Below are 25,094 nucleotides of genomic sequence, written 5' to 3' on the forward strand. Positions count from 1 at the left end.
ATCTACTAAGGTCAAATTATTACAATAAACAGAACTTGGTTTAGACTTATCCTGATCTGCAAGGTTTTGAATTTAAATGCTTAAATCAAAAACCATATTTAATATTTATTTCTGCTTAAAATTATTCTGATTTTTCTGTAAGACAGCTCCAGCTATACACGTTCCAGTTTCTGCTCTATACCACCTGTTTCCCAGATTTGCTTTGAAAGCATTCTGCAAACTCTAATAATATTTTTTCTGCATTCTGTATTTTTTGCACTGCATAGTATTCGATAACTTCATGAATAATTGTTATATAGAAACTTGTCTTAATTGAGAATCCCTTGAACCTATTTCATGATCCAAACTGTTCCTACAATACTGAGGAATAATACTTAAATTAATACATAAAATATTACTCCTGCAATACTGAGGAATAATACTTAAATTAACACTTTGAATATTGCTGATTTTTCCCATCTTTCTTATTTTTTGATTATTACAATTACAGTTTTATCAAATAATACTGAATATCTTAGCCTAACATAGTTTTGACAGCCACTGCCTTTATGAATAGCTAAAATCTGAGACCATCCTATCACAGTCCCATATTTTATTAATGTATTTGATGTTATTGACACTATCTGTCATGGTGACACAGATATATCTACTGTTCACATATTCCCATTAAATGGGAAACTCACAGCAAATATTTCATAACTGGTATAAAGCACAGTGCAGTTCAACAATTTAGAGTATGAAAGCTGCAAAATAATTCAAACAGTTTTCACACTAGTTTGTTCTGACTGCAATGCTGTGATATTTTGATTGGTATCTTGTGATGTTCTGGCAGCCAGTTGCTCCTGCAACATTGTCATTTCTTGCTTTAGTGATTCAAGACAACATTGCAAGTTATTTAGGGGCTTGTTTTCCTGTAATATTGAGCTCTGATATAAAAGATCTTGAATTTGTGCCTCATTATGAATTGCTGGAGGTGGTGAGATACTCGGTATCACGGTGTGGATCTTGTCTTTTGCCTTACTATGAAAAGAAATAAACTCCTTTTTCAGAACCTAGAAAACAAACAAAACTCAAGGTAATAAATTGCGCAATGTAGTGCAGCCTTTACTTACAATCCAACCTTACTTACTTCATTTTGTTTTATGACTGACTGCAATGCTAGCTTTAGTTCTGATGAGTGAGTCTGCAGGCGTAACTTATCTCGATGTATCATATCTGTTTCTTTTCTTAGTTCAGATAACTCATTATAAAGAACCTCAATTTTTCTTGTAAATCCATTCTCAAGTGCTTCCCAGTTTTCCTTGTCAATAGCTGCTCTTTCTTTCAAATCAGAAATTTCCTGTGTTCTTTGATGCAGATGATAACTCAAAGTCTGAAATTCATAAAAAATATATAAATAACAAATGTATATACATAACATTCAAAATAACAACGATACACTTCATGGAATACGCACACCTAGAATGATAAAATTTCAGCTCCCCATAACATTTACTGGAAAAAGGCCATAGTTGAGAGTGAAGCAGATTCCCTTGAAAATTTTACATTCTGTTGGCCCACATCTGAACTAACACTTGTATCTAACATTTGTGAGTTTATTAGTCTTCAGTCAGCTCTTGATATATTTATGCTTTTTTTTCTTTTGCTTCCTCTCTCTCTCTCTCTCTCTCTCTCTCTCTTTCTTCTTATTTAGCTTTATTATCGAACATGTTACAAAAGATTCTCATCTTCTTTATTATTATTATTATCTTTCCTTTCTCAGACCTTAGGTCTGGTTCGGAATGAAAGTGACGCGGACCTTGATCAAGCGTCACTTCCTTTTAACTGTACGGTATATGTTACATTGCGTTTAAGAACTTTCGGGTAATTGAACATGTATCAATAATTATGGATTTCTGAAGTTGTATATATAAGTTTGGATGTAGCTGTATTGCATTGATGTACTGGTGGATATTGCGTGGTATGTCTCCTGTAGTTGAAAGTATAATTGGTATAATGTCCACTTTATCCTGATGCCACATGTCCTTGACTTCCTCAGCCAGTTGGATGTATTTTTCAATTTTTTCTCCTGTTTTCTTCTGTATATTTGCTGTATTGGGTATGGATATTTCAATTAGTTGTGTTAATTTCTTCTTTTTATTGGTGAGTATGATGTCAGGTTTGTTATGTGGCGTTGTTTTATCTGTTATAATGGTTCTGTTCCAGTATAATTTGTATTCATCATTCTCCAGTACATTTTGTGGTGTATACTTGTATGTAGGAACGTGTTGTTTTAAAAGTTTATGTTGTAAGGCAAGCTGTTGATGTATTATTTTTGCGACGTTGTCGTGTCTTCTGGGGTATTCTGTATTTGCTAGTATTGTACATCCGCTTGTGATGTGATCTACTGTTTCTATTTGTTGTTTGCAAAGTCTGCATTTATCTGTTGTGGTATTGGGATCTTTAATAATATGCTTGCTGTAATATCTGGTGTTTATTGTTTGATCCTGTATTGCAATCATGAATCCTTCTGTCTCACTGTATATATTGCCTCTTCTTAGCCATGTGTTGGATGCGTCTTGATCGATGTGTGGCTGTGTTAGATGATACGGGTGCTTGCCATGTAGTGTTTTCTTTTTCCAATTTACTTTCTTTGTATCTGTTGATGTTATGTGATCTAAAGGGTTGTAGAGGTGGTTATGAAATTGTAGTGGTGTAGCCGATGTATTTATGTGGGTGATTGCTTTGTGTATTTTGCTAGTTTCTGCTCGTTCTAGAAAGAATTTTCTTAAATTGTCTACCTGTCCATAATGTAGGTTTTTTATGTCGATAAATCCCCTTCCTCCTTCTTTTCTGCTTAATGTGAATCTTTCTGTTGCTGAATGTATGTGATGTATTCTATATTTGTGGCATTGTGATCGTGTAAGTGTATTGAGTGCTTCTAGGTCTGTGTTACTCCATTTCACTACTCCAAAGGAGTAGGTCAATATTGGTATAGCATAGGTATTTATAGCTTTTGTCTTGTTTCTTGCTGTCAATTCTGTTTTCAGTATTTTTGTTAGTCTTTGTCTATATTTTTCTTTTAGCTCTTCCTTAATATTTCTATCATCTATTCCTATTTTTTGTCTGTATCCTAGATATTTATAGGCATCTGTTTTTTCCATCGCTTCTATGCAGTCGCTGTGGTTATCCAATATGTAATCTTCTTGTTTAGTGTGTTTTCCCTTGACTATGCTATTTTTCTTACATTTGTCTGTTCCAAAAGCCATATTTATATCATTGCTAAATACTTCTGTTATCTTTAGTAATTTGTTGAGTTGTTGATTTGTTGCTGCCAGTAGTTTTAGATCATCCATGTATAGCAAATGTGTGATTTTGTGTGGGTATGTTCCAATAATATTGTAACCATAATTTGTATTATTTAGCATGTTGGATAGTGGGTTCAGAGCAAGGCAGAACCAGAAAGGACTTAATGAATCTCCTTGGTATATTCCACGCTTAAGCTGTATTGGCTGTGATGTGATATTATTTGAATTTGTTTGGATATTAAGTGTGGTTTTCCAGTTTTTGATTACTATGTTTAGGAACTGTATCAATTTAGGATCTACTTTATATATTTCCAATATTTGTAGTAACCATGAGTGGGGTACACTATCAAAAGCTTTTTGGTAATCGATGTATGCGTAGTGTAGCGACCTTTGTTTAGTTTTAGCTTGATATGTCACCTCTGCATCTATTATCAGTTGCTCTTTACATCCTCGTGCTCCTTTGCAACAGCCTTTTTGTTCTTCATTTATAATTTTGTTCTGTGTTGTATGTGTCACTAGTTTCTGTTTAATGACTGAAGTTAATATTTTGTATATTGTTGGTAGGCATGTTATGGGGCGATATTTTGCTGGGTTCGCTGTGTCTGCTTGATCTTTAGGTTTCAGATAAGTTATTCCATGTGTAAGTGTATCAGGGAATGTGTATGGGTCTGCAATGTAACTGTTAAATAATTTAGTTAGATGTGAATGTGTTGAGGTGAACTTCTTTAACCAGAAATTTGCTATTTTATCATTTCCAGGGGCTTTCCAATTGTGAGTAGAATTAATTGCTTGGGTGACTTCATGTTGCAATATTGTCACTTCAGGCATTTGTGGTATCATCTTGTATGTGTCTGTTTCTGCTTGTATCCATCGTGCATGCCTGTTATGTTGTACCGGGTTTGACCATATGTTGCTCCAGAAGTGTTCCATGTCTGTTATGTTTGGTGGATTGTTTATTTCAATGTGTGTGTTATCTATTGTCTGGTAAAATTTCTTTTGGTTTGTGTTGAATGTTTGGTTTTGTTTCCTTCTATTTTCACTTTTTTTGTATCTTCTGAGTCGTTTGGCGAATGCTTGTAATTTCTGCTTCTTTTCGTCTAATTGCTCTGTCGCTTCTTGTTGTGAGATTTTACCTAACCTTTTTCGTTTTTTTTCCGAGATTTCATTTCTTATAAATTGTGTTAGCTGTCCGATGTCTTTTCTCAGTTTTTCTATTTTGATCTGTAGCCTGTGTTGCCATGCTGGTTTTGTGGGTTTCTTCTGTGTGTTGGTTGGTTCTGATCTCTGCCTAGTGTGTATATTTAGTGTAGTGAGTGTTCCTATATATACCAGTAGTTGTAACTCTTCCACAGTTGTGTTTTCATTTATTTTGTTGTGTATGATTGTGTTGATAGTTTTTATTGTTGTTTCGACTTGTGGGTTATTTGGTGGTCTATGCAAGAATGGTCTAATGTCTGTATTTGTGTCTTTGTATTCTATATATGTTAGCTGAAATTTTTCTTCTATATCTAATATCTGTGTCACTTTGTGTTCTATTTGTGCTTGTTCTGGTGGCTGCCTTAAGATTTCGTTTTCCTCTGATTGTTTAATTGGTGCGTGTTGTTCTTTGTTTGTTTGCTCTGGGATGTTTGAGTCCATTACTGTATTTTCTTCTTCTTCTGATTGCACATTATTTTGTTCCAGTATTTGTTGTACTTGTTGTTTGATGTTTTCTAATTCTGACTGGGGTATCCTGTTATTTTTTATTATTACACGGATCTGATCAGCTAGTCGTTGTTCTGTTAAAAATTTTAATTCTGGGTATCTGGTAATAAATGTTGTGTATACTTGTGATCTGTATCCAGTTGTGTTGGTTCCTAGGTTTGTTGCTTGGTAATAACAGAACATGAGGTGTCGATTAACTTCATCTGACCATCTCATCCTCTGTCTTTGTTTTCCTTCTAGGGTGGTTGCAGGAAGCATATCCTGCAAAACACCTCTATTTGGGTTTAAATCATTTTCCAGTTGGCTAGCAGTGTCGTTACCATTGTGGGCGGGCATAGGGTTCAAGCGTCATCCCCGACATGACGGCGCTTGTCCGAGGCTTCATTAGTTCTGTCCTGAACCAACTAATCACACTAAAAGGGGGGTTAGCCCTATTAGTGGTTTGTTCTTTTCGTCGCCTTTTACGACTGGCAGAACATACCGGAGGCCTATTCTTTTCCCGGGCCTCCACGGGATATTATTATTATTATTATTATCTAAAAACAAAGATGATGTGACTTACCAAATGAAAGTGCTGGTAGGTCGACAGACACACAAACAAACACAAACATACACACAAAATTCAAGCTTTCGCAACAAACTGTTGCCTCATCAGGAAAGAGGGAAGGAGAGGGAAAGACGAAAGGATGTGGATTTTAAGGGAGAGGGTAAGGAGTCATTCCAATCCCGGGAGCGGAAAGACTTACCTTAGGGGGAAAAGAGGACGGGTACACACTCGCACACACACACATATCCATCCACACATATACAGACACAAGCATTTCCTACGTGGAATCTTTCCCTCTATTATAACCATATTATTATTATTATTATTATTATTATTATTCCCCAGTCCAGCTAGTGTGAATCACTGTTAACTCCTCTTCATTTGTGTTGCCTTTGAATTAGGCTTGCATCTGGTCAGTGATGTGATATGATGAGAAAGGTAGCATAGTAGTGACACATTGCTCTTGTAATCAAAAGGATCTTGATTTAAATAAAACTGAAGAAGGAATTAAATCTGTGCTTCATTCAAGAAACACTCTTCAAATGTATCACTCAAGAAACACTCTTCAAATGTATCACTCAAGAAACACTCTTCAAATGTATCACCGACTATTGTTAGAATATTTCATGAGCAATTTTAAATTATCTATAAACTAAATGATAATATCATCAAATATTATTTGTATTGTATATCTGATATGTTGATTGAGCCTCAGGAATCTTATAATATACGTACATTCACACAATGATATAAGGCTGTCAACAACAGTGGTGAATGTACATATTAAGCATAAAACACAACAACAAAATGTACTACCTGCATGAAACAGTTAAAAAGAAATTCAGGACACACAAGTTATTAACACACATTGTGACTATGACAGAAGTAACAGTGACTGCAATGAGATACTTATGACAAAATACTGGTGGTTAAAATAATATAAAACATACAGACAAAATTCATGTACGAGAATGATGGAAGCTGAAGAAATGAATTAAAATATGTGCTATGGGTGGAGCTTGAACCCAGGTCCGCATTCTTACTTGACAGGAATGCTAGCCATACACCACTGCATCACTATAGTTAACATTGCAACATGGACTAGGTTAGTCCAATGCCCACCCCAAAATAAACTTCAATTCACATCTTCAGCTTATTTTCCCCTTCTTAGATCATCACTATTGCTGAGGTTCTCCAACATTGGAATAGCTTCCATCATTACCATAGATAAAGATGAGAGTCAAATGTCTTGATGAAAATTTAATTATAAGATCTATAGATCAGCTACATCTGAGGTATAGGATTTGCCCATTATATCCAATGCTAGTCCAATGCTGGAGAGCCTCAGCAATAGGGATGATTTAAGAAGGGGAAAATAAGCTGAAGATATGAAATGAAGTTTGTGCTGGGGAGGGAACTGCAATTGGGTAGTCCATGCAGTAATGTTAGCTATAGTGATGCAGTGGTGTAATGGCTAGCATTCCTACCTAGTAAGCTTCGGGACCTGGATTCAAGCCCCAGCCATGGCACAAATTTTAATTAATTTCTTTGGCTTCCATCACTATTGTAGATAAAGATGAGACTTAAATGTCTCAAGGAAAATTTAATTATAAAATTCATGTAATACATATAAATGCATTTGAAATAGGGATGCATTATTCCAAACTGTCATTCATAAAGTCAACTGCAAACAAGAAGCAGTGTATCCGTAGTGAATTTTTCATTTTTGTCCTGAAATTTCTAGACAGACTTAAGATGGACAGCAGTGTCATATCTCAATAAGGAACTCAAAACATTTAGCTCTGGAAAGATGCCTGTAGAAGAACTGTGGCCCAGAATTAGAAGAACAGTTGACCATGCACTTGACAGATTTGTACTTAGTGGAACAGTTCATGATAGGAGGGACTCTCCATGGTGAACAGTCACTGTAAAGAAACTGCTAAATAAACAGAGACTACTGCACAACTCATCCAAAACAAAGCATAGGGCTATAGATAATGGAGGTGCTGAATCAAAAAAGTTTGGCTGTCAAGAAGGCAATGCATGAAGCCTTCAACAAATACTGAGCAGAATATAGGTTTTCTCACAAACCAGTGAAATTCTGGTCATATTTAAAAGCTGTTGGTGGTTCTAAAGTTAATGTCCAGACACTAATGTATGACAGAATTTGAAATTAAGGGTAGCAAAACAAAAGCAGAAATGCTTAACTCTGTTTTCAAATGTTCTTTTAGAAAGGAAAATCCAGGGGTATTGCACCAACAAATTCTTGCACCACTGGAAAGATCATGCTACAGAGTATCAAAGCAATAGGCATTGGTGCCTATCTCCTAGCCACCCCTCTGGCAGCAAACATGACTTTGTACACTGACAGACCATAGGCAGAATCTCTCACAATGTTGTTTGTTTTTCAGTGAACATGAATGATTGCCACAATCACCAGCTGAGAAGATGAAGCTAGCTGCTGCATAGACAGGCCTTGTCACCTATGAATGTGGTGCTCCACTGCCTTGGTGGATGATGGTTTTGGACATGGGTTTCCAATGTGTTTCCATCTGCAGTTTATTTTTCTCCTGTGTGTATAAAAACTCTGTAGATTTTAGGGGATCCAGGAGCAAAATAAACTGCAGATAGAAATCTGTGTCTGAAACCATCATCCCACTGAGGCAACAGAGCATCACATTCTCAAGAAACAAGGTCAGTTTATGCAGCAGCTACGTCCATCATCTCCACTGTCAATTATGGCAATCAACAGCAATCACTGAACAACAAACAACACTGTGAGATGTTCTGCCTATGGTCCATCAGTGTACACAGTCACATTTACTGCCAAAGGGGTGGCCTAGCAGCAGGCACCAGCACTTATAACCTCAAAGCTTTGTAGCATCGTTGAATGGTGTTGCTTGACATGGATTCCCACATTCAATTTTTTTTCTCATGACGTGCTCTACAACCCCTTGAGGTCTGTCAGTATTGTTGCGTAACATCCTGTATAATAAAGCACTACTTGAAAAAAAAAGCTGCACAAATATTCATGCAGATCTTGATACGATTTCAGATTTGTGGAAAAATTGGCAACTTGCTATAAATGTTCAGGAATGTAAAATTGTACATCTCACACAATGCGAAAGAACAGTACACTATACCACAGCATCAGTGAGTTTTAACTGGAATCAATCAACTCATAAAAATACTTGGCTATAGCAATTTGTGAGGATATGAAGTAGAATGAGCTTGTAGACACTTTTGTAGCTAAATCAGTTGGGAGACTAGGGGCCATTGTAAAGATACTGAGAAAATGCAGGCAGTCTACAATGAAGATTACTTACAAAACACTCACTTGACCTACCCTAGAATGCAAAATTATTGAGGCTTTTGAGGTCACTTGTTGACATATTGCCTATTGGCATCTGTCTCGGGATCTACTGCAAACTTTTTTTAAATTATTTTCCTGACATTTCACTAACATGAGTAGCTGGCATTATCAAAGGTTCACTGTCCACTACTGCTGGCAGACTGGAGTTGAGCCTACAGCCGGAGATTATATGTACCTGTCACGTCAACATCTGTAGGCTTTTCCTGGTCATTACCACTTTGGTTCTTCCCTTGCTATGCACAAAGCCATTCAGGAATCCATGACCTGTTTATCTCAAAGCTTTCTTCTTCCTTGGGTTTCCTTGTTGCAGTGAATGACCATTGCAGGTAGCAAGGGGAGAACCACAGTGGTAATGACCAATGAAAAGCCCTCAGATACTGGTGCAAGAGTACAAACAATCTCTGGCTGCTGATTCGATTCCAGTTCACCACCAGCAATAGATGGTGAACCTTAGACAATGCCAGCCATTTGTGCTGACAAAACAGCTGCAAAATGGTTAAACAAATGTCATCCAAAGATCCTGAGACAGAAGCCAGCAGGCAATATGTCTATCCTAGAATATTGCTCAAGTGTGAGGGACCTGAGTCAGAAAGGTCTAACAGGCAATAATGAACACATAAAAAGAGTGAAAACATGAATCATGAAAGCTTTATTTGAATGACATGACATTGCCATGGAAATTGTGAAGTAACCTGAACTGGCTAACACCTGAAGATAGGTGCAAAATATCCCATAAAAGTCTACTTGCAAAGTTTTGAAAGCCACTATTAAGTGAGCCTCGTACATATTTCTCCTGTAGGGGCCACAAAGACAAGATTAAGCAAATTGCCAAGGGCATTTAACGAATCATTCTTCCTGTGCTCCATACACAATTTGAACAGAGGAAACTCAAATACATGGCACAGTGGTAAGTACTCTGCCATTTATCCACAGCAGCTTGCAAAGTATGAATGTAGATATGTTCATAGAACATGCAATGGACTCTAATAGAATTTTGTGCATATGATGAGTTTGCCAGCTTTATATTTCCTTGAATCTCTGCCCTATTTGTTGACATAATAGATTGTGTCCTCACCAGACAAAAATCATCCAGTTATTGACAGTTGAATTACAGCTCTGAAATGCACAGCATATCATAAAGGAGATTGATTAGCCTACTGTGCCTGAAGATGTTGAGTTTCTCTTAACTCATTTAACCTACCGTAAACATAGGTGTCACAGCATTCTCATAAAGCCTAAAATATGTTTATTATCTTGCCCCAGCTGAAAGGAGCTCATCATAATCCAGGAACACTAAACAATCCATCTGTTTTGCCAGATTCTAGGGCCTACATAACAAGAGTAGTGTTTTGCCAAATTTTAAGTTTAAGATTTACTTCTGTTGTCCCCCCTTTTGATGCTTCACTCCTGCTAGTATTTTCACAATATACTTCTATACCAATGGTTTGGACACTTAATAGACTTTAAGTGCTACAACACATAAAATGCCTATGCTCAGCTATTAGCATGATGTCTCGTAATGCTTCCTTGAAAAACAGCCATGACTTCTAAGAACAATCCACAACTGATAACCATTTAAAACGTATCCTCTACTGAGATTCTAACCCCTAGCTCTCATACTTTTACAACACAGTGTTAGATCATGTGACACAGTGAAAGATGTAGTTCATACCATTTACTGACATACCAGTGACTTAACTAAACAAAGTAAGGTATATGGGCATACACCATTATTTACTTCCAGACACGTATTTTACCCTTGACCTCCAGACCAGACAACTATCATTTATTTGAAACACCACTTTGACATGACATTAAGTACTGCGGCATGGGAAATTCCAATATTGTTTATCAGATGATACAGAAGATGATGATAATAATGCATGTGACTAAGCCAGGAACCCCACCTATGGGGAGACCAACCGCCTGGTGTAAGTCTTTTTAGTTCATGCCACTTTGGTGACTTGCATGTTGACATACAGAAGAATACTCAAACAGTTCTCTTATATCTCCTTAACTTATTCTCATTATTCAATCTCCATTTCTTCTTTCCACCATTTTTGCAACCTATTAATTTGCTACCAACATTGACCTCCCCTTTTTTCCATTCATATGGATTGTTCTTTAATTATATCTCTCACTCTCCTTGCTGCAAATCACACCTCTCTGATAACCTAGCATATCACCTCCTTAAACTGGCACTTTAGTAGCAAACTTTCTTTCATTGTCTTAATCTCATGTGTTGCTTATAGCAAGTTCTAAGATATCTGATGTCATCTCCCTGTGACAAAGCAAGCTGGGATATTTTTACTTCCCCTCGTTTTGCCATCTGGCTCCTTAAAATTATTATTTTTTTTTTCATTTTTGAACTAATTATGATAAACATACGTGAATATAATCTGCATTTTCATGAAAGATAAAGGTTGGCCCTCAGTTTTAAAGAACAGAACACCAGATCTAATTTTGTGCTTAGTTTTATGTATGTATTTGATTTTCTAATTTATTTTGACTTTTACTAGTTAATACTTTTGTTATAGGGTGAAATCAGTAATTGTTTCATAACTTAACTTCTATTGTTGAATTATAAACAAATAAAAATTCTGTACTAAGTATAAGCATTTGGAGGAACAACTAATAGTAATCTTAAAGTACAGTATCTATTTGGCTCTATTTGAAAACATGTTAGCAAAGCCAGCTCTTAATTAATTCCAAATTAATTAACAGTGTTGTCAAAAGTATTGTTCACATCACTCTATATGTTAATTTCTTGATTTAAACAAATAATTCGGCTAAACCCTTGTAGTAGAGGAAACTGTTAAACAGAACCAATTTTTCGATGTATTCATTTAATTTAATGAGTGGTGTTTTAATTGTAATTTATGTAACTTTAACATTGAACAATGAGTAGTTTCAGTCCCTATTATTGTGCGGATATGGTCCCGAGACAGTCCACAGCTGAGTTTCAGACAAGGAACCTGTATTGGTTAGATCAACAACAATGCATTCGTGAAATAAGTGTAACACAATTAGGCCATGTGTTAAAACAATGACAGAGTCTGCTCCATATGTACCTTTCTATTCTTCAAGAACTGTGAACTTTGTGGTTAGGTTTTTACTGATCACAGATGTTCAACAGTAAACTATTGTAGCAGTATGTGGAGGTTTGCCTGCAGACTATTAATGAGCCTTATCGAAAGTTAAAACAATAGTGCACTGGCCATATATAACTGTGTATTATTGGGGGATTGTGAACAGTGAAAGTAAACTACTGTGAAACGCAACTGTGCACCTGTCGGCTACATTATTTAAAGTAGTCAGTGTTGCACTTCCACACCCCATTTTTCAGCCAGTATCACAACACAGCACGTCGAAACTGAGGACAACAAATAAAGAAATAAAGAAGGCAAACTGTCACATTCTGAATAACATACTATGTAACAGTCTATACACCTTCTTACCATGGGCAGCTTCAGAAAATCAGATTTACAAAATCATAGATTATTTATTTCAGTATAGGCCCTTCCATTTATTGACTTGACTGGGAACTTACAAGATACTAGACTGTCATTAGCCTATATGTGAGTCAAGAGATTTCATAGAGAAACACTGGTGTCTAATCACAAATTTAAGGGGATCACATTATAAGCACTTGGCAAGTGTGTAAGATGCATCTTAAAAATAAAACTTCAGTAGGACTTGATGAAATCCCAGTCTGCATAATTAAAGAATGTATAGACTCCATAAAGGGCCCATTAACAGACATAATTAATGAATCTTTCGAATCTGGATACTTTCCGGAGTACCTAAAACAAGCAAAAGTTATACCTATCCTTAAAAACGGAGATGTGGAAAAGTGGAAAATGTAGAGAACTACAGGCCGATTTCTATTCTGTCTATCATTCCTAAAATAATAGAAATACTAGTCAAAAAGAGACTGCTAAATTACCTGAATAAATATAACCTTCTTCCCAATGACCAATTTGGTTTTAGGCCCAGAAAAGGCACACAATCTGCTATAGCACAGTCCACTAAAGTAATTTTAGAAGCACTGGACAAAGGTGAAAATGTAAATGGTATCTTTTTAGACTTGTCAAAGGCCTTTGATACAGTTGACCACAAAATCTTACTTCATAAATTAGGGCAAATGGGAATAAGAGGTGTGACAAAGAAGTGGTTCAAATCGTACTTGGAAAACAGAGTTCAACAAGTTGAGATGTCACAAGTTTCAAACAATTCCCTTGTAAAACACCTGTCTGACCCAGAACATGTGAGTATAGGCGTCCCACAGGGAAGTGTATTAGGCCCAATATTGTTTCTTATATACATTAACGACTTCCCACAAAGTATCAGACATGAAGAAAAAATACTTTTTGCTGATGACAGCAACATAGTAATAACAGGTGAAAATCCAAACACAACTGTCAGAAAGAGCAAACGAGGCTCTCAATGATGTCCACAACTGGTCATTAGAAAATAAAGTAACCCTAAATGTAAAGAAAACTAACTATATTAACTTCCAATTGAACAAAAAACCCAATGTCACTAGAATAAAAGTTAATAATAATGAATTAGAATGTGTAACAAGTACAAAATTCTTAGGGATGAATGTAGACAGCCAACTGAAATGGACAAACCATGTCAACATTTTGGCAAAGAAATTATCCACAGCATGCTATGCTCTTAGAATCCTTGCACCGGTATGCAATAATAACTGTCTTAAAATAACATATTACGGATATCTACACTCAGTCCTCAGTTATGGGATCATGTTTTGGGGAACAAGTGCCAGTAACATACAAACTGTGTTCAAAGTACAAAAAAGAGCCATAAGGATAGTAACAAACAGCAACAACAGGGCTCACTGTCTAGAATTATTTAGAAAGCTAAGCATTCTAACTGTTTCTTGTGAGTATATCTTTCAGAACATAATGTTCATTAAAAAAATCTCAACATGTATAACACAAACAGCCTAATACATGACCATGAAACAAGATCTTGTCACCACCTCCATCTAGATAGAAAGAACAAGGCAAAGACGCAAACAAGTATATTTTGTAGTGGGAGAAAACTGTATAACAAATTACCACAGGAAATTAAAGAAATAAATGAGCCCCTCACATTCAGACAAAAGCTTAAAACTTTCTCAGTAAGTAAAAGTTGTTATACTGTAAAAGAATATTTAACATAGATGTAGATTATTAGCAGCATATGACATTATCACCAAAATATGATGTAATTATAAATGTGTGTATGACTAGTTATAAAAACTACACAAAATATGAGAAATCTGTTTCATTATAAATGTAAATGTGTGCTCATGTATTATAAACTGATGACATCCATACAATATATATTGTTCCACGGATGAATGAATAAATAAATAAATAAAATAAAGCTATGAAATATTTGATACCTTTATCTGGTCTTCCAAAATTGGATCTTTTGCTCTGGCCTCTTCCAATTCCATTTTCACTTTAGCCAGTTCCTCTTGATAATTCTCAATTCTCTTCTGTTCAGCGTGCAGTTGTTCTTGCAGGCAAGAATTGCTGTTAGTTAATTCATCATATAGGGATTCTACATGCATTAGTTCTGATGACTTTCTTTCTAATTTGGAATGGGCATTGGTTAAATCCACATCCAAGTTCTTCAGCTCTTTCCTCAGCTGTGAATTTTCAGTTTTCTGGAGAAATATCTGAAACAAATCAATCATTCCTGATGATAATACTTTCAGTGCTAGTTCAGAAATTTCAGATGTTTTAGAACAAATCAAAATGAGGGTGTATATCAGATCTCATGTAAATGAACACTGCATATACATCATGACAACATTAAATACAAATAATCTGTTTTGTGGAAGACTATATTCCACGCAGCAAAATGTCGCAGTCAAGCTCTAAAGTCTGTGTTATATGACTAGCAAGTTTACAGGATCTTCCCACATGCTGCTAGGAAGTTTACCAAGCTGTGTACACCTGAATACCAGGAGAGATAGCTATGCATGTAGAAGCACAATACTGTCACCACTCTTCAAGAAATTTTTCTTGCAATAACATATCATTTGATAGAAAATGGTATAAATATCAGCAATCCAAAATTTAATAAGTTTTTATTTTTTACTTTGTCATTAATTAACAATTTACTGGTGTTTTCGATGGCACCATAAACAATAGCTCCAAATCCGAAAATTTGTTGCTAGGTCTACTTTCAATAGAAATACAGTCTGAACAAAATTTTTAAATATTCTCATAATTATCAAAGACAATCTGTATTTAATAATCTTTACTTGTATAGCTAAAATCTTAATAAACTGTTCAAAAAATGTTTGCACCACCTGAAAACCTGCAAACACATGTTGGCTTAAAGTCAAGGGAAGCAGGGAATGAAAGCATAAACCTTATGAAACTGAAAAAATTACTTCACTGTGAAATGAAAACAAAACAATAGAAAGAGTAAAGGCAGTATGTTCAAAAATGCACATCTTTGTGCAACTATAAACCCAAAATTGGCTGCTGGTAATGTTCAATGCTGTTTCTTGACACTGGGCAATGTAACATGCTTGGATCCCCTTTGGTGTGCTGTCAACAGGTTGGTTCAGATGTTGATCAATTCTGGCCCAATCTTTGATGGAGGCTCTTCTGAAGTCATCCAGTGTCTGAGGAGGATGTCTATAAAACACACTTCTAGTTTCAACTGGTCCCAAGCATGCTCAATTGGGCTGATGTCAGTAGATATCATCCTCCATTGCATTCAGTGTATTGCTGTCTCTTGAAGGAAAATGCACACAAGGAGGGTACAGTGTGCTCATATATTCTTCATCATTATGCTTTCTGTGACCTGCTATTTCATGGTTAGTAATGGTGTCTTCAAAGTTGTGCTTCCAAGGTATCTGAAATGGGGAACTGAGTCTAATTTCATCACTTTAAAAAATAAGTTCTAACTTGTTACTTTCTTGTTCATGGTCATTTTTACTGTCTTGGTGTTATTTATCTTCAGTTCATGTATTATCGTTTTTAAAGACAAATCCATCACCAAATTGTTGACTGTAAGGCTTGACAATAAGTGTAGTATCTTGCCTAAATACTGCACAGTCCTCAAGTTATCCTCAATAGCAATGAGAGACATCAAACATCTACATCCACATACATAGTCTGCAAACCACTGTGAAGTACATGCCAGAGGGTACTCTGCATGCTGACACATCTTAGGATTTGTTCCCATTCCAGTCTTAAATGGGGCACAGAGAGAATGACTGCTTAAATAATCTGTGTGTGCTGGAATTTGTCTATTTTTTTCTTCGTGGTTCCTACAGGTCATCACTTAATACTGGTTCTTGAAATTTTCCAAGTACGCTTTTATGGAATAATTTAAGTCTATCTTCAAGAGTCTGGCAATTCAGGTTTTTCAACATTTCTATGATGCTCTCTCAAGAACTAGAACTAAACAAATCTGTGCTGTACTTCTTTATATATGCTAAATATCCACTATTGACCATATTTGGTATGGGCCCCACACACTTGAGCAGTATTTTATTATGGGATTCACAAGTGATTTGTAAGTGGTCTTCTTTATAGACTTACTGCATTTACTCAGCATTCTGCCACCTAACCTATGGCTAAGCCTATGTGATCATTCCATTTCATATTCCTACAAATGTGTGCACGATTTAAGCTTTAAATGACCCTCTTTCAACAAAACAAACAGTGTACGCAAGCTGTCACACAGATGGCTATACAATAGCAACTTTGTATGGTCAAAAAGAGTACAGATAAATAAAGAAATAGTAAGAGAGAATTATGTACTAAAAAGCTATCCAATTACTGTAAGTACCAAAGTATTACACACACAAACTTCATTTCTTAATACAGTGAGAGCAGGTAATTTAATGAGGCTGTACAAAATTGGAGCCTTGTAAAGGCACAGTGAATTTGAATTGATTCACCCATGCTGCCTCACACAAGAAATAATCACATTTTCAGAAATATTTTGGGATTTAAAATTAAAAGAGAATAATGAGTTTTCTTTCAGATTCACTATAAGAAGTCACTTTAAACAAAAAATTACCACACACTAGCTAAGATATGTTAGGTTGCTAGATGTGATATTAGAAGATACAGATAACTATTTTTCTCAATCAATGTTTCACTGATTGGAGAAAAAAAAGCTGACTGGCAGCTAGCATCTCAATTGAGCTGAGACCCATAATGCTCTGAGTTCAGGCTTGTATAGGGCTCATTTTGAACTCTGACTTTTTGCAATTGTATCACTGACTTCAAGTCATTCATGGTATAGATAATTTCAAACATTTTAATGTTATTCCTGAATCTCATGATCTGAACATTTTTCATTGTTACTGTGTGTATAAATTTTCATGGTAAGTGAAATTACTGAGGACTGATTTAGTCAATATTAGAAGAAAAATTTTTCCTGGCAGATCTACTTTTGAGCAAGCAAGTATCAGTATACTGGTGAAAATTAATCATCATCTATAACAGTTACTATGATTCACACATCAAGATTGCTTTGAAATAAATCATTTCCACCAATTTTGTGGAAAATTTATTTAAATACTACTGACTATGTCTAAATGCATAAGAAATTATTAATAATTGGGATATTTTTAAATTTGTCAGAAGCATTTGCCATGATTAATCATGAAAACCAGCTTACTAAGATTGACCACTGTGGCATATAAGGTCTTTTAAACCTGTGGATTGAATCACTCCTGGAGAATTGTAAACAAATTAAACAAGTCATTTGACCAATGTGATGTAGTCAAAAGTGGAAAACAGTCACAGAAGTACTGTCAAATGTAGGCACAATCAAACATTGTGTGTTATAAGTCCCTTCTTACTCTGTATTAATGATCTGGGCACAAATGTTGATGTGTACAAAACTATTGTATTTATTGATGACACAACAGTTATACTAAAAGGTGAGAACACTGAGGAACTAAAACAATTTGTAATTTGTGCCATGAAGCACATCAGCAGTTGGGCAGACCACAGCCAGTTATTTATAAATAGCAGTAAATCTGCCACAGTTATTTTTCATATGCAACAAAACATTGCATTTTACTTAAGGATGGTGAAATTCAAAATAATCCTGTAAAAAAAATACCTTGGATTTTGGCTGCAAGATAACTTGAAGTGCATTGAACATATTGAGTATGCCAGTTTATCAATGAAAATAATTAATGTTTGAAAATATAACATGGATAGATAAAAATTCTACTTACCATACGACAGCAGGAGAAAACATAAAAGATGTAGAAAAGAATGAGCTTTCAGAGCCACTGGCTCCTTCTTCCAGCAGAAGGGTTGAAGGAAAAGGAAGAGGAATCTAGAAAGAGAGATCAAGGAAAAGGACTGGTGATGTTTAGAAAATGGGAAGAGTCATGGAAAAGTCACCCAGAACTGTGGGTTAGGAGAGACTTACTGGAATGGATGAGAAGAAAATACTGACTGTTGGTACCTGTGCAAGATGAGATTTGAAAACATGACAACTTAAAAGGTGGAAGATAGGGTGATAAGCAAGATAGAGATTACCGAAAAAAACATTGTGAAAGGGTCAATAGGAGCAGAAAGCTAAGTGCATTATGCATGACAGATGGGTATGGGGGAATGGATAGATCAGAAAATAAACAATAAAAAATAAAAGAAGAGGAGAAAAGGAATAGTTATTGAAAAGAAATGTTGAGACCATAGAAATTAACATAAATTTAGGACCAGTGGGTGGTGGGAACCAAGCACATGTTGTGAAGTCAGTTCCCACCTGTGAAATTCTGAGAAACTGATGGCATGTGCAGTACAACAGGCTCAATGTCACAAATGTCTTGTTATAGAACATGCACTGCAACAAAATACTGTGTATTGCCAGTATATTAATGATCTGGGCACAAATGTTGATGTGTATAAAACTACTGTATTTATTGATGATCTTTGCCAATTCACTCTTACTGACAACTTGATGGTAGTCATACCAATGAAGAAGGACAATCAGTGTTTACATAACAAGTACACAGGTGGCTCTCCCTTTGACAACATAAGTTCTGCCAGTTACAGGGCTGGTAGGAGGGTGAGTACATCTGAAAAGTCTTACAGCAGTGGTAGTTACACTGAAAGGCTGGTATCCCAATTTTGCGCATTTGGAGACCCACCAGATGGTATGGACATTGATGATGGCTGCTTAGTGGCACTGCTGCAATTGTTTGCACTAAATTACTGATGTAAATACCACCGTATGCCATGCCTATCCAGCTGGCCTACCAGGGCTCGCACCCACCTTTCGAAGGAAGCAGCACAGACATTCCACCTGTTAGTTGTGATTTCTCTGCATTGCCACAGATATCTTGTTACACACTGTTGCCTTGGTTCTCAATTTTCTATATCTTAGTTTTTGATCTTGCTTTGCCCCTTGGACTTATTTTGCCATGCCATCTCCGTTGTCTGCCATTCTCTTGTGTTGTCTACCCATTGTTCTCTGGCAACTCACTGTTGACTCTCTCGGCAGGCCAGCAACTGCTGGTACTGAAATAATTTCTGGATTTGTCTGACTCTAGTCACTATAGGTAGGAGCCATTAGAGAACAGAAATGTGGGCAGAAGGAGTGTAGGGTCTGACAGGATACTTCAGAGATTGGAGGGGGTTAATGGAAAGATATTTTAGGTTTATGTTGTGACAAGAGTTGTATTCCTAAGTAGGACGTGATGGCCCATAGAATCTGGTGTTGAACTAGGATGGCTGGGACAATTACATACAGTGAAAGCTGTGGTGGGGCTGTTGGTACATTGCTGTAAAAAGTCTGCATCTGGACAAATACATTTGCCTTGAATACCATGGGTATAAGGGAGAAAAAATTTGAAATGGAAAGATGCAACTGTCAAAATGTAAGTACTGTTGTTTGTTTGTTTGCAGATTTAATATGAATAGAAGTGTGTATATGACCCTCAATGAGGGTGAGACCAACATCAAGGAAAGTGGCATGAGATTGGAAAAGAATAATGTGAAATTTAGTTGGAAGAATGTATTTATATACTCCAAAAATTTCAACAAGCCAATTTCACCATGAGTCCATGTGGCAAAAATGTCACCAATGTATCTAAACCAAACAAGGGGTTGATGGCTTATGTATCCCAGGATAGCCCCCTCCATGAAAATATTGGCATAGCAAGGAGTCATCTTAGTTCCCGTGGTCATACTCCTTATTTGTTATTATGTCTCCCCCTCAAAGGTAAATTAGTTGTTGGGAAGTGTAAAGTTGATTAACATGAGTAGGATATACATCATAAGTTCAGAATCAGGTGGGCACTGGTTGAGGTATTGTTCTGTAGCAGACATTCCATGTGCAGGGGAATGTTGGTGTAGGGGAAGGTAGCATTAATGGTGACAAGCAAAGTGTGGTGGAAGTGGGACAGGAACAGATTTCGGATGATCTAGGAAATGATTCATATCTTTAATTTAAGAGGTGTGTCTTTGGACTATAGTCTGCAGAAGAAGGTAACAGGTGAGAGTGCATGGTTTGGGTGGAGAAAGAAATTTTATGCATTGGGGTATTAGTCCTTCTGAGAGGCCTCGGGTTTTCAGTATGAACGCTAGGTCACTTTGTATCTTCGTGGCAGATTCTGTATGCAAAAGTGTCAGAAAGCTGGTACCGACCTTCATTCACATACTCATGTTGATCCGGCACCAGAGTGGTAATTCTCTTGTCCACTGGGAAATTAATGATGGAGTTATCAGCTTTTAGAGCATTATAGAGGCTTCAGGGAATGAAGTGCCTTGGTCTCCAGAGGACAGGTTAGGGTCATGCTGCAGGGATCTGAGAAAGGATGATGAAGCAACATTGGATCTTAGGAATTCTTGGAAAGCTTGTAAGTGGTGATTTTGAGGTAGTGGTGGCAGATCAAGTTGGGATCTTAGTCAGAACTGTTCAAGACAAGATTCAGTGTTTGGTTTGCTGTTGAAAAGCTTTATAGATTGGGTTGCAAAGTGATATTTCCAGTTGACATTATGTATGAAGGACAGTAAGTCCTTAAACAAAGAGCCATGATTAAGTGCAGGTTTAGGGCTGAAAGTGAGACCATTTGATAAAAAGGATTATTCATAAGAAAGGGCATTAGACGAAAGATTGAGAACACTGTACTGTTGAGGCTGGTGCTTGTGATTGTGATCATGAATTTTTATTGCTCTGGGGGCAGTGGTGAATGCTCAGGGATGTTAAGCAGGATGGTGAACCTCAGTTTGTAGAAGAAGTGTTGAGGTTGATAATGTGGCTGTTTAAAGAGCTGCTATGGGTCATGGATTGGAACATCACTGTTGAAGGTAAGATGGCTTTTTGAATTGAAGTCTGGACTGTTGTTGCACTTTATAATTGGCTTGGCAGATGATACTATCCAACAAAATGTGAGGGGCAGATAACTGTAGGATTTTATAAAAGGAGAGAAGTCTGGTGGAGAGGAAATTGGCAGACAAGATGTACACATCATAGATGAGCTGGGTAAGTGCAAGAAATTGCTGGTGAAGGGTGGGATTAAATCCAAAAATATGGACTTTCAAAGAAGCTGTTTTATACATGGGAGTTTGATTCTTTAAAGAAACATGGGTGGGAGGTTTATACGTATCCTGTAAAATGATTTGTTCCACATCTTTTGATAAAAAATTGGTCAAATGATCTATGGAACATGTAATTAGCTAACTACATTTTGCACCCTGTACATCTCAAACCATTTACAAATTTAATCATATATGCTTCTTACTATACTCTGTATACACAAAAAGTAAAATTTTGTTATTTGATATTATTCCTGGTGCAGCAATTTTAATCAACAGTAATGTATTTACTGATAGGCCTCATTTTCATTAACATTAAATAAAATATTAACTTACCTCTCTTTTTAATTCTTCAATTGTTTTCAGATAATGATCAGCTTGTTGTTCAGCCTCCTGTAATCGAGCAAGTGCTTGTTGATATTTCATTTCCTTAGCTTTTTCATCAAGCTGGCCAATTACCGTAGGAATTTCAATGTCACTGACATTTACTGTTTGTTGTATCATACTCTGCTGCTGCTCCAATTTACCTTTATATCTTTCGAGTTCCAACAAATTATTCTGATATTTTTCTGCTAAATTTTTCTGTTGCTCTAACTGTTTGTAGCTGCTCTCTAACTCAATTTCTAGCTTTTTAATTTTTGCCTGAAGTGTAGCAGCATCAGATTCATCTTTGCATAATTCATCTTTGTGTATGCCTATCTGCATTTGAAAAAGCTGAAGTTGTCTCTCCGCTGCTTTGCGACATCTTAAATGTTCTTTCACTTTCTTCAGTAAAATTCTTGTGTTTAATTCATAACGCCTGTATTTTTCATGAAGTTCAGATTCCAGTTTTGTCTTCTGACATCTTAAAGTTTCAATCTCTTTCCTATACTGAACACACTCTCTGTCATATTGTTTGCAAAAGTTGCATACATTTTTATTTTTTGTTGTACTAAGCACATCACTTTGTGGCTTATCTACCAGCTTAAACCCCTTTGCACTGCACAATGAATTCTGAAAAACATTTATATTTAGTTCTCCAATTTCTTCTTCCAAACAATTCCTCAATGGCATTAATTTTTCTGCTTCTAATAGTAAATTTTGTCTGTAGTCTGATAAGAATTTAAGAACTGCAGTCACTTTTACCAGTTTAAATACCCAGGTAGCTAAGAAGTTTTCCTCATTACATTCTTTCACTTGACACTTATTATCAATATGTGAGGCTTCAGGCTCACAATTATTACACTTTTCAAGAAACATCTGCAGTCCTGACTCCAGCCAATCAGTAAGAGTTGATGTTATTTGAACAGGAGATATTTCTGGCTCACAGTTAAGTCCCTCAACATATTTAATTATGTTTTCAAATTTGCTGTTAATCTCTTCCTTTCTTTCATGTGCTCTGTGATTTATATGCTCTAGTATCACAACTGTCTGTAGGAGATGGAATCTAGATAAATCTACTTCTTTCAACAGTGAACAATTCTGATTTGTTCTGTCTTCCAGTTCTTTTTTCATATTAAAATTTGTTTCCTCAACTGCCTGTAGTCTTTCCTTTAGCTCCAACATACCTTTATTCCTAGAGTCTACCTCTTCCCTGATTGTTTCAAGGTGAGCAGAAAGGGTATGCAGTTCTTCTTCGCGTGACTTAAGAACTTCTTGTAACTTAGAGTCATTAGACTGAGCTATTGATAAAGAATTCTGCAACTCAAAAACGTGATCTTTAAGTTTGAGGTTTTCATTCTTCAAATCATGAAGCTCCTGTTCCACATTATTAAATTCAGTGGTGCTATTTTGTTTACAGTTTAAACTGTTTGTCTGTTCACCTTGTACATGTTCTTTCATTGTATAAATTCTCTTACTCTCTTCAAGTTTTTCTTTCATGTCAATTATTTCATTCTCTTTTTCGAGCAATTTTGTTTTCATTGCAGTGTAACTGTGCTGAATACATGAAATGTCCTCACGCAGTTGTTTGATTGATGAATCTATTTCGGCTTTCTCCCTCAAGGCTGCAGAAAGAGTGACCTCTAAGGCAATTTTTTCATTTTTAATATCCATTAACTGTTGTTCTGTTGTTTTTAAAGCATCCTTAAGATGTTGGTTTGACATTTCAAGATGGCCATATTTGTTTTCTATGTTTTGTTGACATGCATTTTTTTCATTTATGATTATTTGTAACTCATTTGCTTTAATTAAAAGACCAGCATTTTCCTCTTCTAACTGCGTAATCCTGTTGTCTCGATGTATAATGTCTTTCCTGAGCTCATCTACCTGCTGTTCTAGTTCAGATACTTTATCTGCAGGATTTTCTAGAAGTGATGTAGTCTCAAGACTTTTAGGGTCTTTTGAAGCAATTCCTTCACTATTACCATCAGGGTGAACCTGACTCAAAAGGACTGCTTCTCGACTGAACATTTCTGCTTGGATAACTTCAAGTTTCCGGACCAGGTTCTGTTTTTCCCTAACCATCTTCTGCTCCAAATCATCTACCAAATTTTGCAGCTGCGATTTTTCTGCTCTTAACTTTTCAACAGCTTGTGAGTAAGACATCAAGTTTGTTTGAGACGCCATTAGGTCCTGTTGTACTTTCGTTCTTGCAGCCTGGCTAAGGTGCAGCTGATCACGGTACCAAGCAGTTAATTTCTGGGAAGAAATCAAATCATTTTTCAGAGTTGTAACACTGTTTTCAGCTTTCAGCTTTCCTTGAAGAAGTGACTGACATTCCATGTGCAAATCTGTAATCTTTGATTTTAAACCAGTAACTGATCCAATCTTAGACTCCAGTTCCACTTGAAGCTCCTGCAACTCGATACGCAGTTTTTCATTAATGGATTCCATGCTTTTCATTTCGTCCTTGAGCTTATTTTTCTCAGCAACAGACAAATCTACAATAGATTTTAACTCTAAGTTCTCTTTGTTTTTCTCTCTCAGAAGCTTCTGAAGTTGATTATTTTCAAGGTACAAATTTTCAGACTCTCTGAAGAGGGATGTAAGTTCTGATGCTCTGCTTGATTTTGCCTCACTCTCTAAAAGCTTTACTTTATTACTAGCATCCTGCTTTTCTTTACGTAATATTTCAATTTCCTTAAGAAGACTTTCAAGCCGCCCTTCAACATGTGCTTTCTGTCTAAGTGCCTCTTGGCACTTTTCTTGCCATTTTATGGCTAGTTCACTTTCCGATTTTTTTAGGACATCACTTCTTTCTTTACTTGGATAAATATCACATACATTCCTGTTATGTGGATCTTTGTTTGTACTCTCTGAAGGGACAAATAATTCACACTTGTTTAGTCTCATTCCATGGTCCCTAGAGTTCTTTCTTGAATTCTGCTTTTTTAATGGCAGTACTGAAGGGTCCTGAAGTAGCAAGCGCTTAATGCGAAATATTTCTTCTTCATAGCCACTTACATCTGACACACTGGACACAGTGTCTACTAGATCAGAACAATTTGAGTCAGCATCAAAATGAGATGATGAAAGTGATATATTATCAAAGCACCTTTTAGCTGGTTCCCATGCAATAAGATTGTCACCACTACCATCACGATTGGAGTTTGTTTCAATATTATGCATGACCCCAATATTTGAAGTATTTTTTAGTTCACAATTATGCAGTGGCATGGCAATACTGCCACTGCTCTCTGTATTTTTAACGCCACAAT

At 36.2% G+C, this 25,094-nt stretch overlaps 1 protein-coding gene across 1 annotated transcript; it reads right to left on the minus strand.

Annotated features, from left to right (window-relative positions):
• Positions 1-523: 523 nt before the first annotated feature.
• On the minus strand, positions 524-25,093 carry LOC126458558 (golgin subfamily A member 3-like). Its single transcript, XM_050095682.1, has 4 exons — positions 21,793-25,093; positions 14,325-14,603; positions 1,130-1,372; positions 524-1,052 (listed from the first exon to the last, which is right to left on the minus strand). The coding sequence occupies exons 1-4, from the start codon at positions 25,051-25,053 to the stop codon at positions 756-758; spliced, it is 4,080 nt and encodes a 1,359-aa protein (XP_049951639.1). The 5' UTR covers positions 25,054-25,093; the 3' UTR covers positions 524-755.
• Between the last annotated feature and the right edge of the window lies 1 nt (position 25,094).

This window comes from Schistocerca serialis, chromosome 1 (assembly GCF_023864345.2).
Source record: "Schistocerca serialis cubense isolate TAMUIC-IGC-003099 chromosome 1, iqSchSeri2.2, whole genome shotgun sequence".
Lineage (NCBI taxonomy): Eukaryota > Metazoa > Arthropoda > Insecta > Orthoptera > Acrididae > Schistocerca > Schistocerca serialis.

Bases quoted from the DNA above. Each gene is read 5' to 3' on its own strand.
- LOC126458558 (XM_050095682.1), bottom strand. From the start codon at position 25,053: ATGCCACTGCATAATTGTGAACTAAAAAATACTTCAAATATTGGGGTC. The intron at 14,604-21,792 runs GTAAGTTAATAT...GATTTGTTTCAG, and splicing joins TTGAAGAATTAAAAAGAGAG to ATATTTCTCCAGAAAACTGA. The intron at 1,373-14,324 runs GTATCAAATATT...TATGAATTTCAG, and splicing joins TTTTGGAAGACCAGATAAAG to ACTTTGAGTTATCATCTGCA.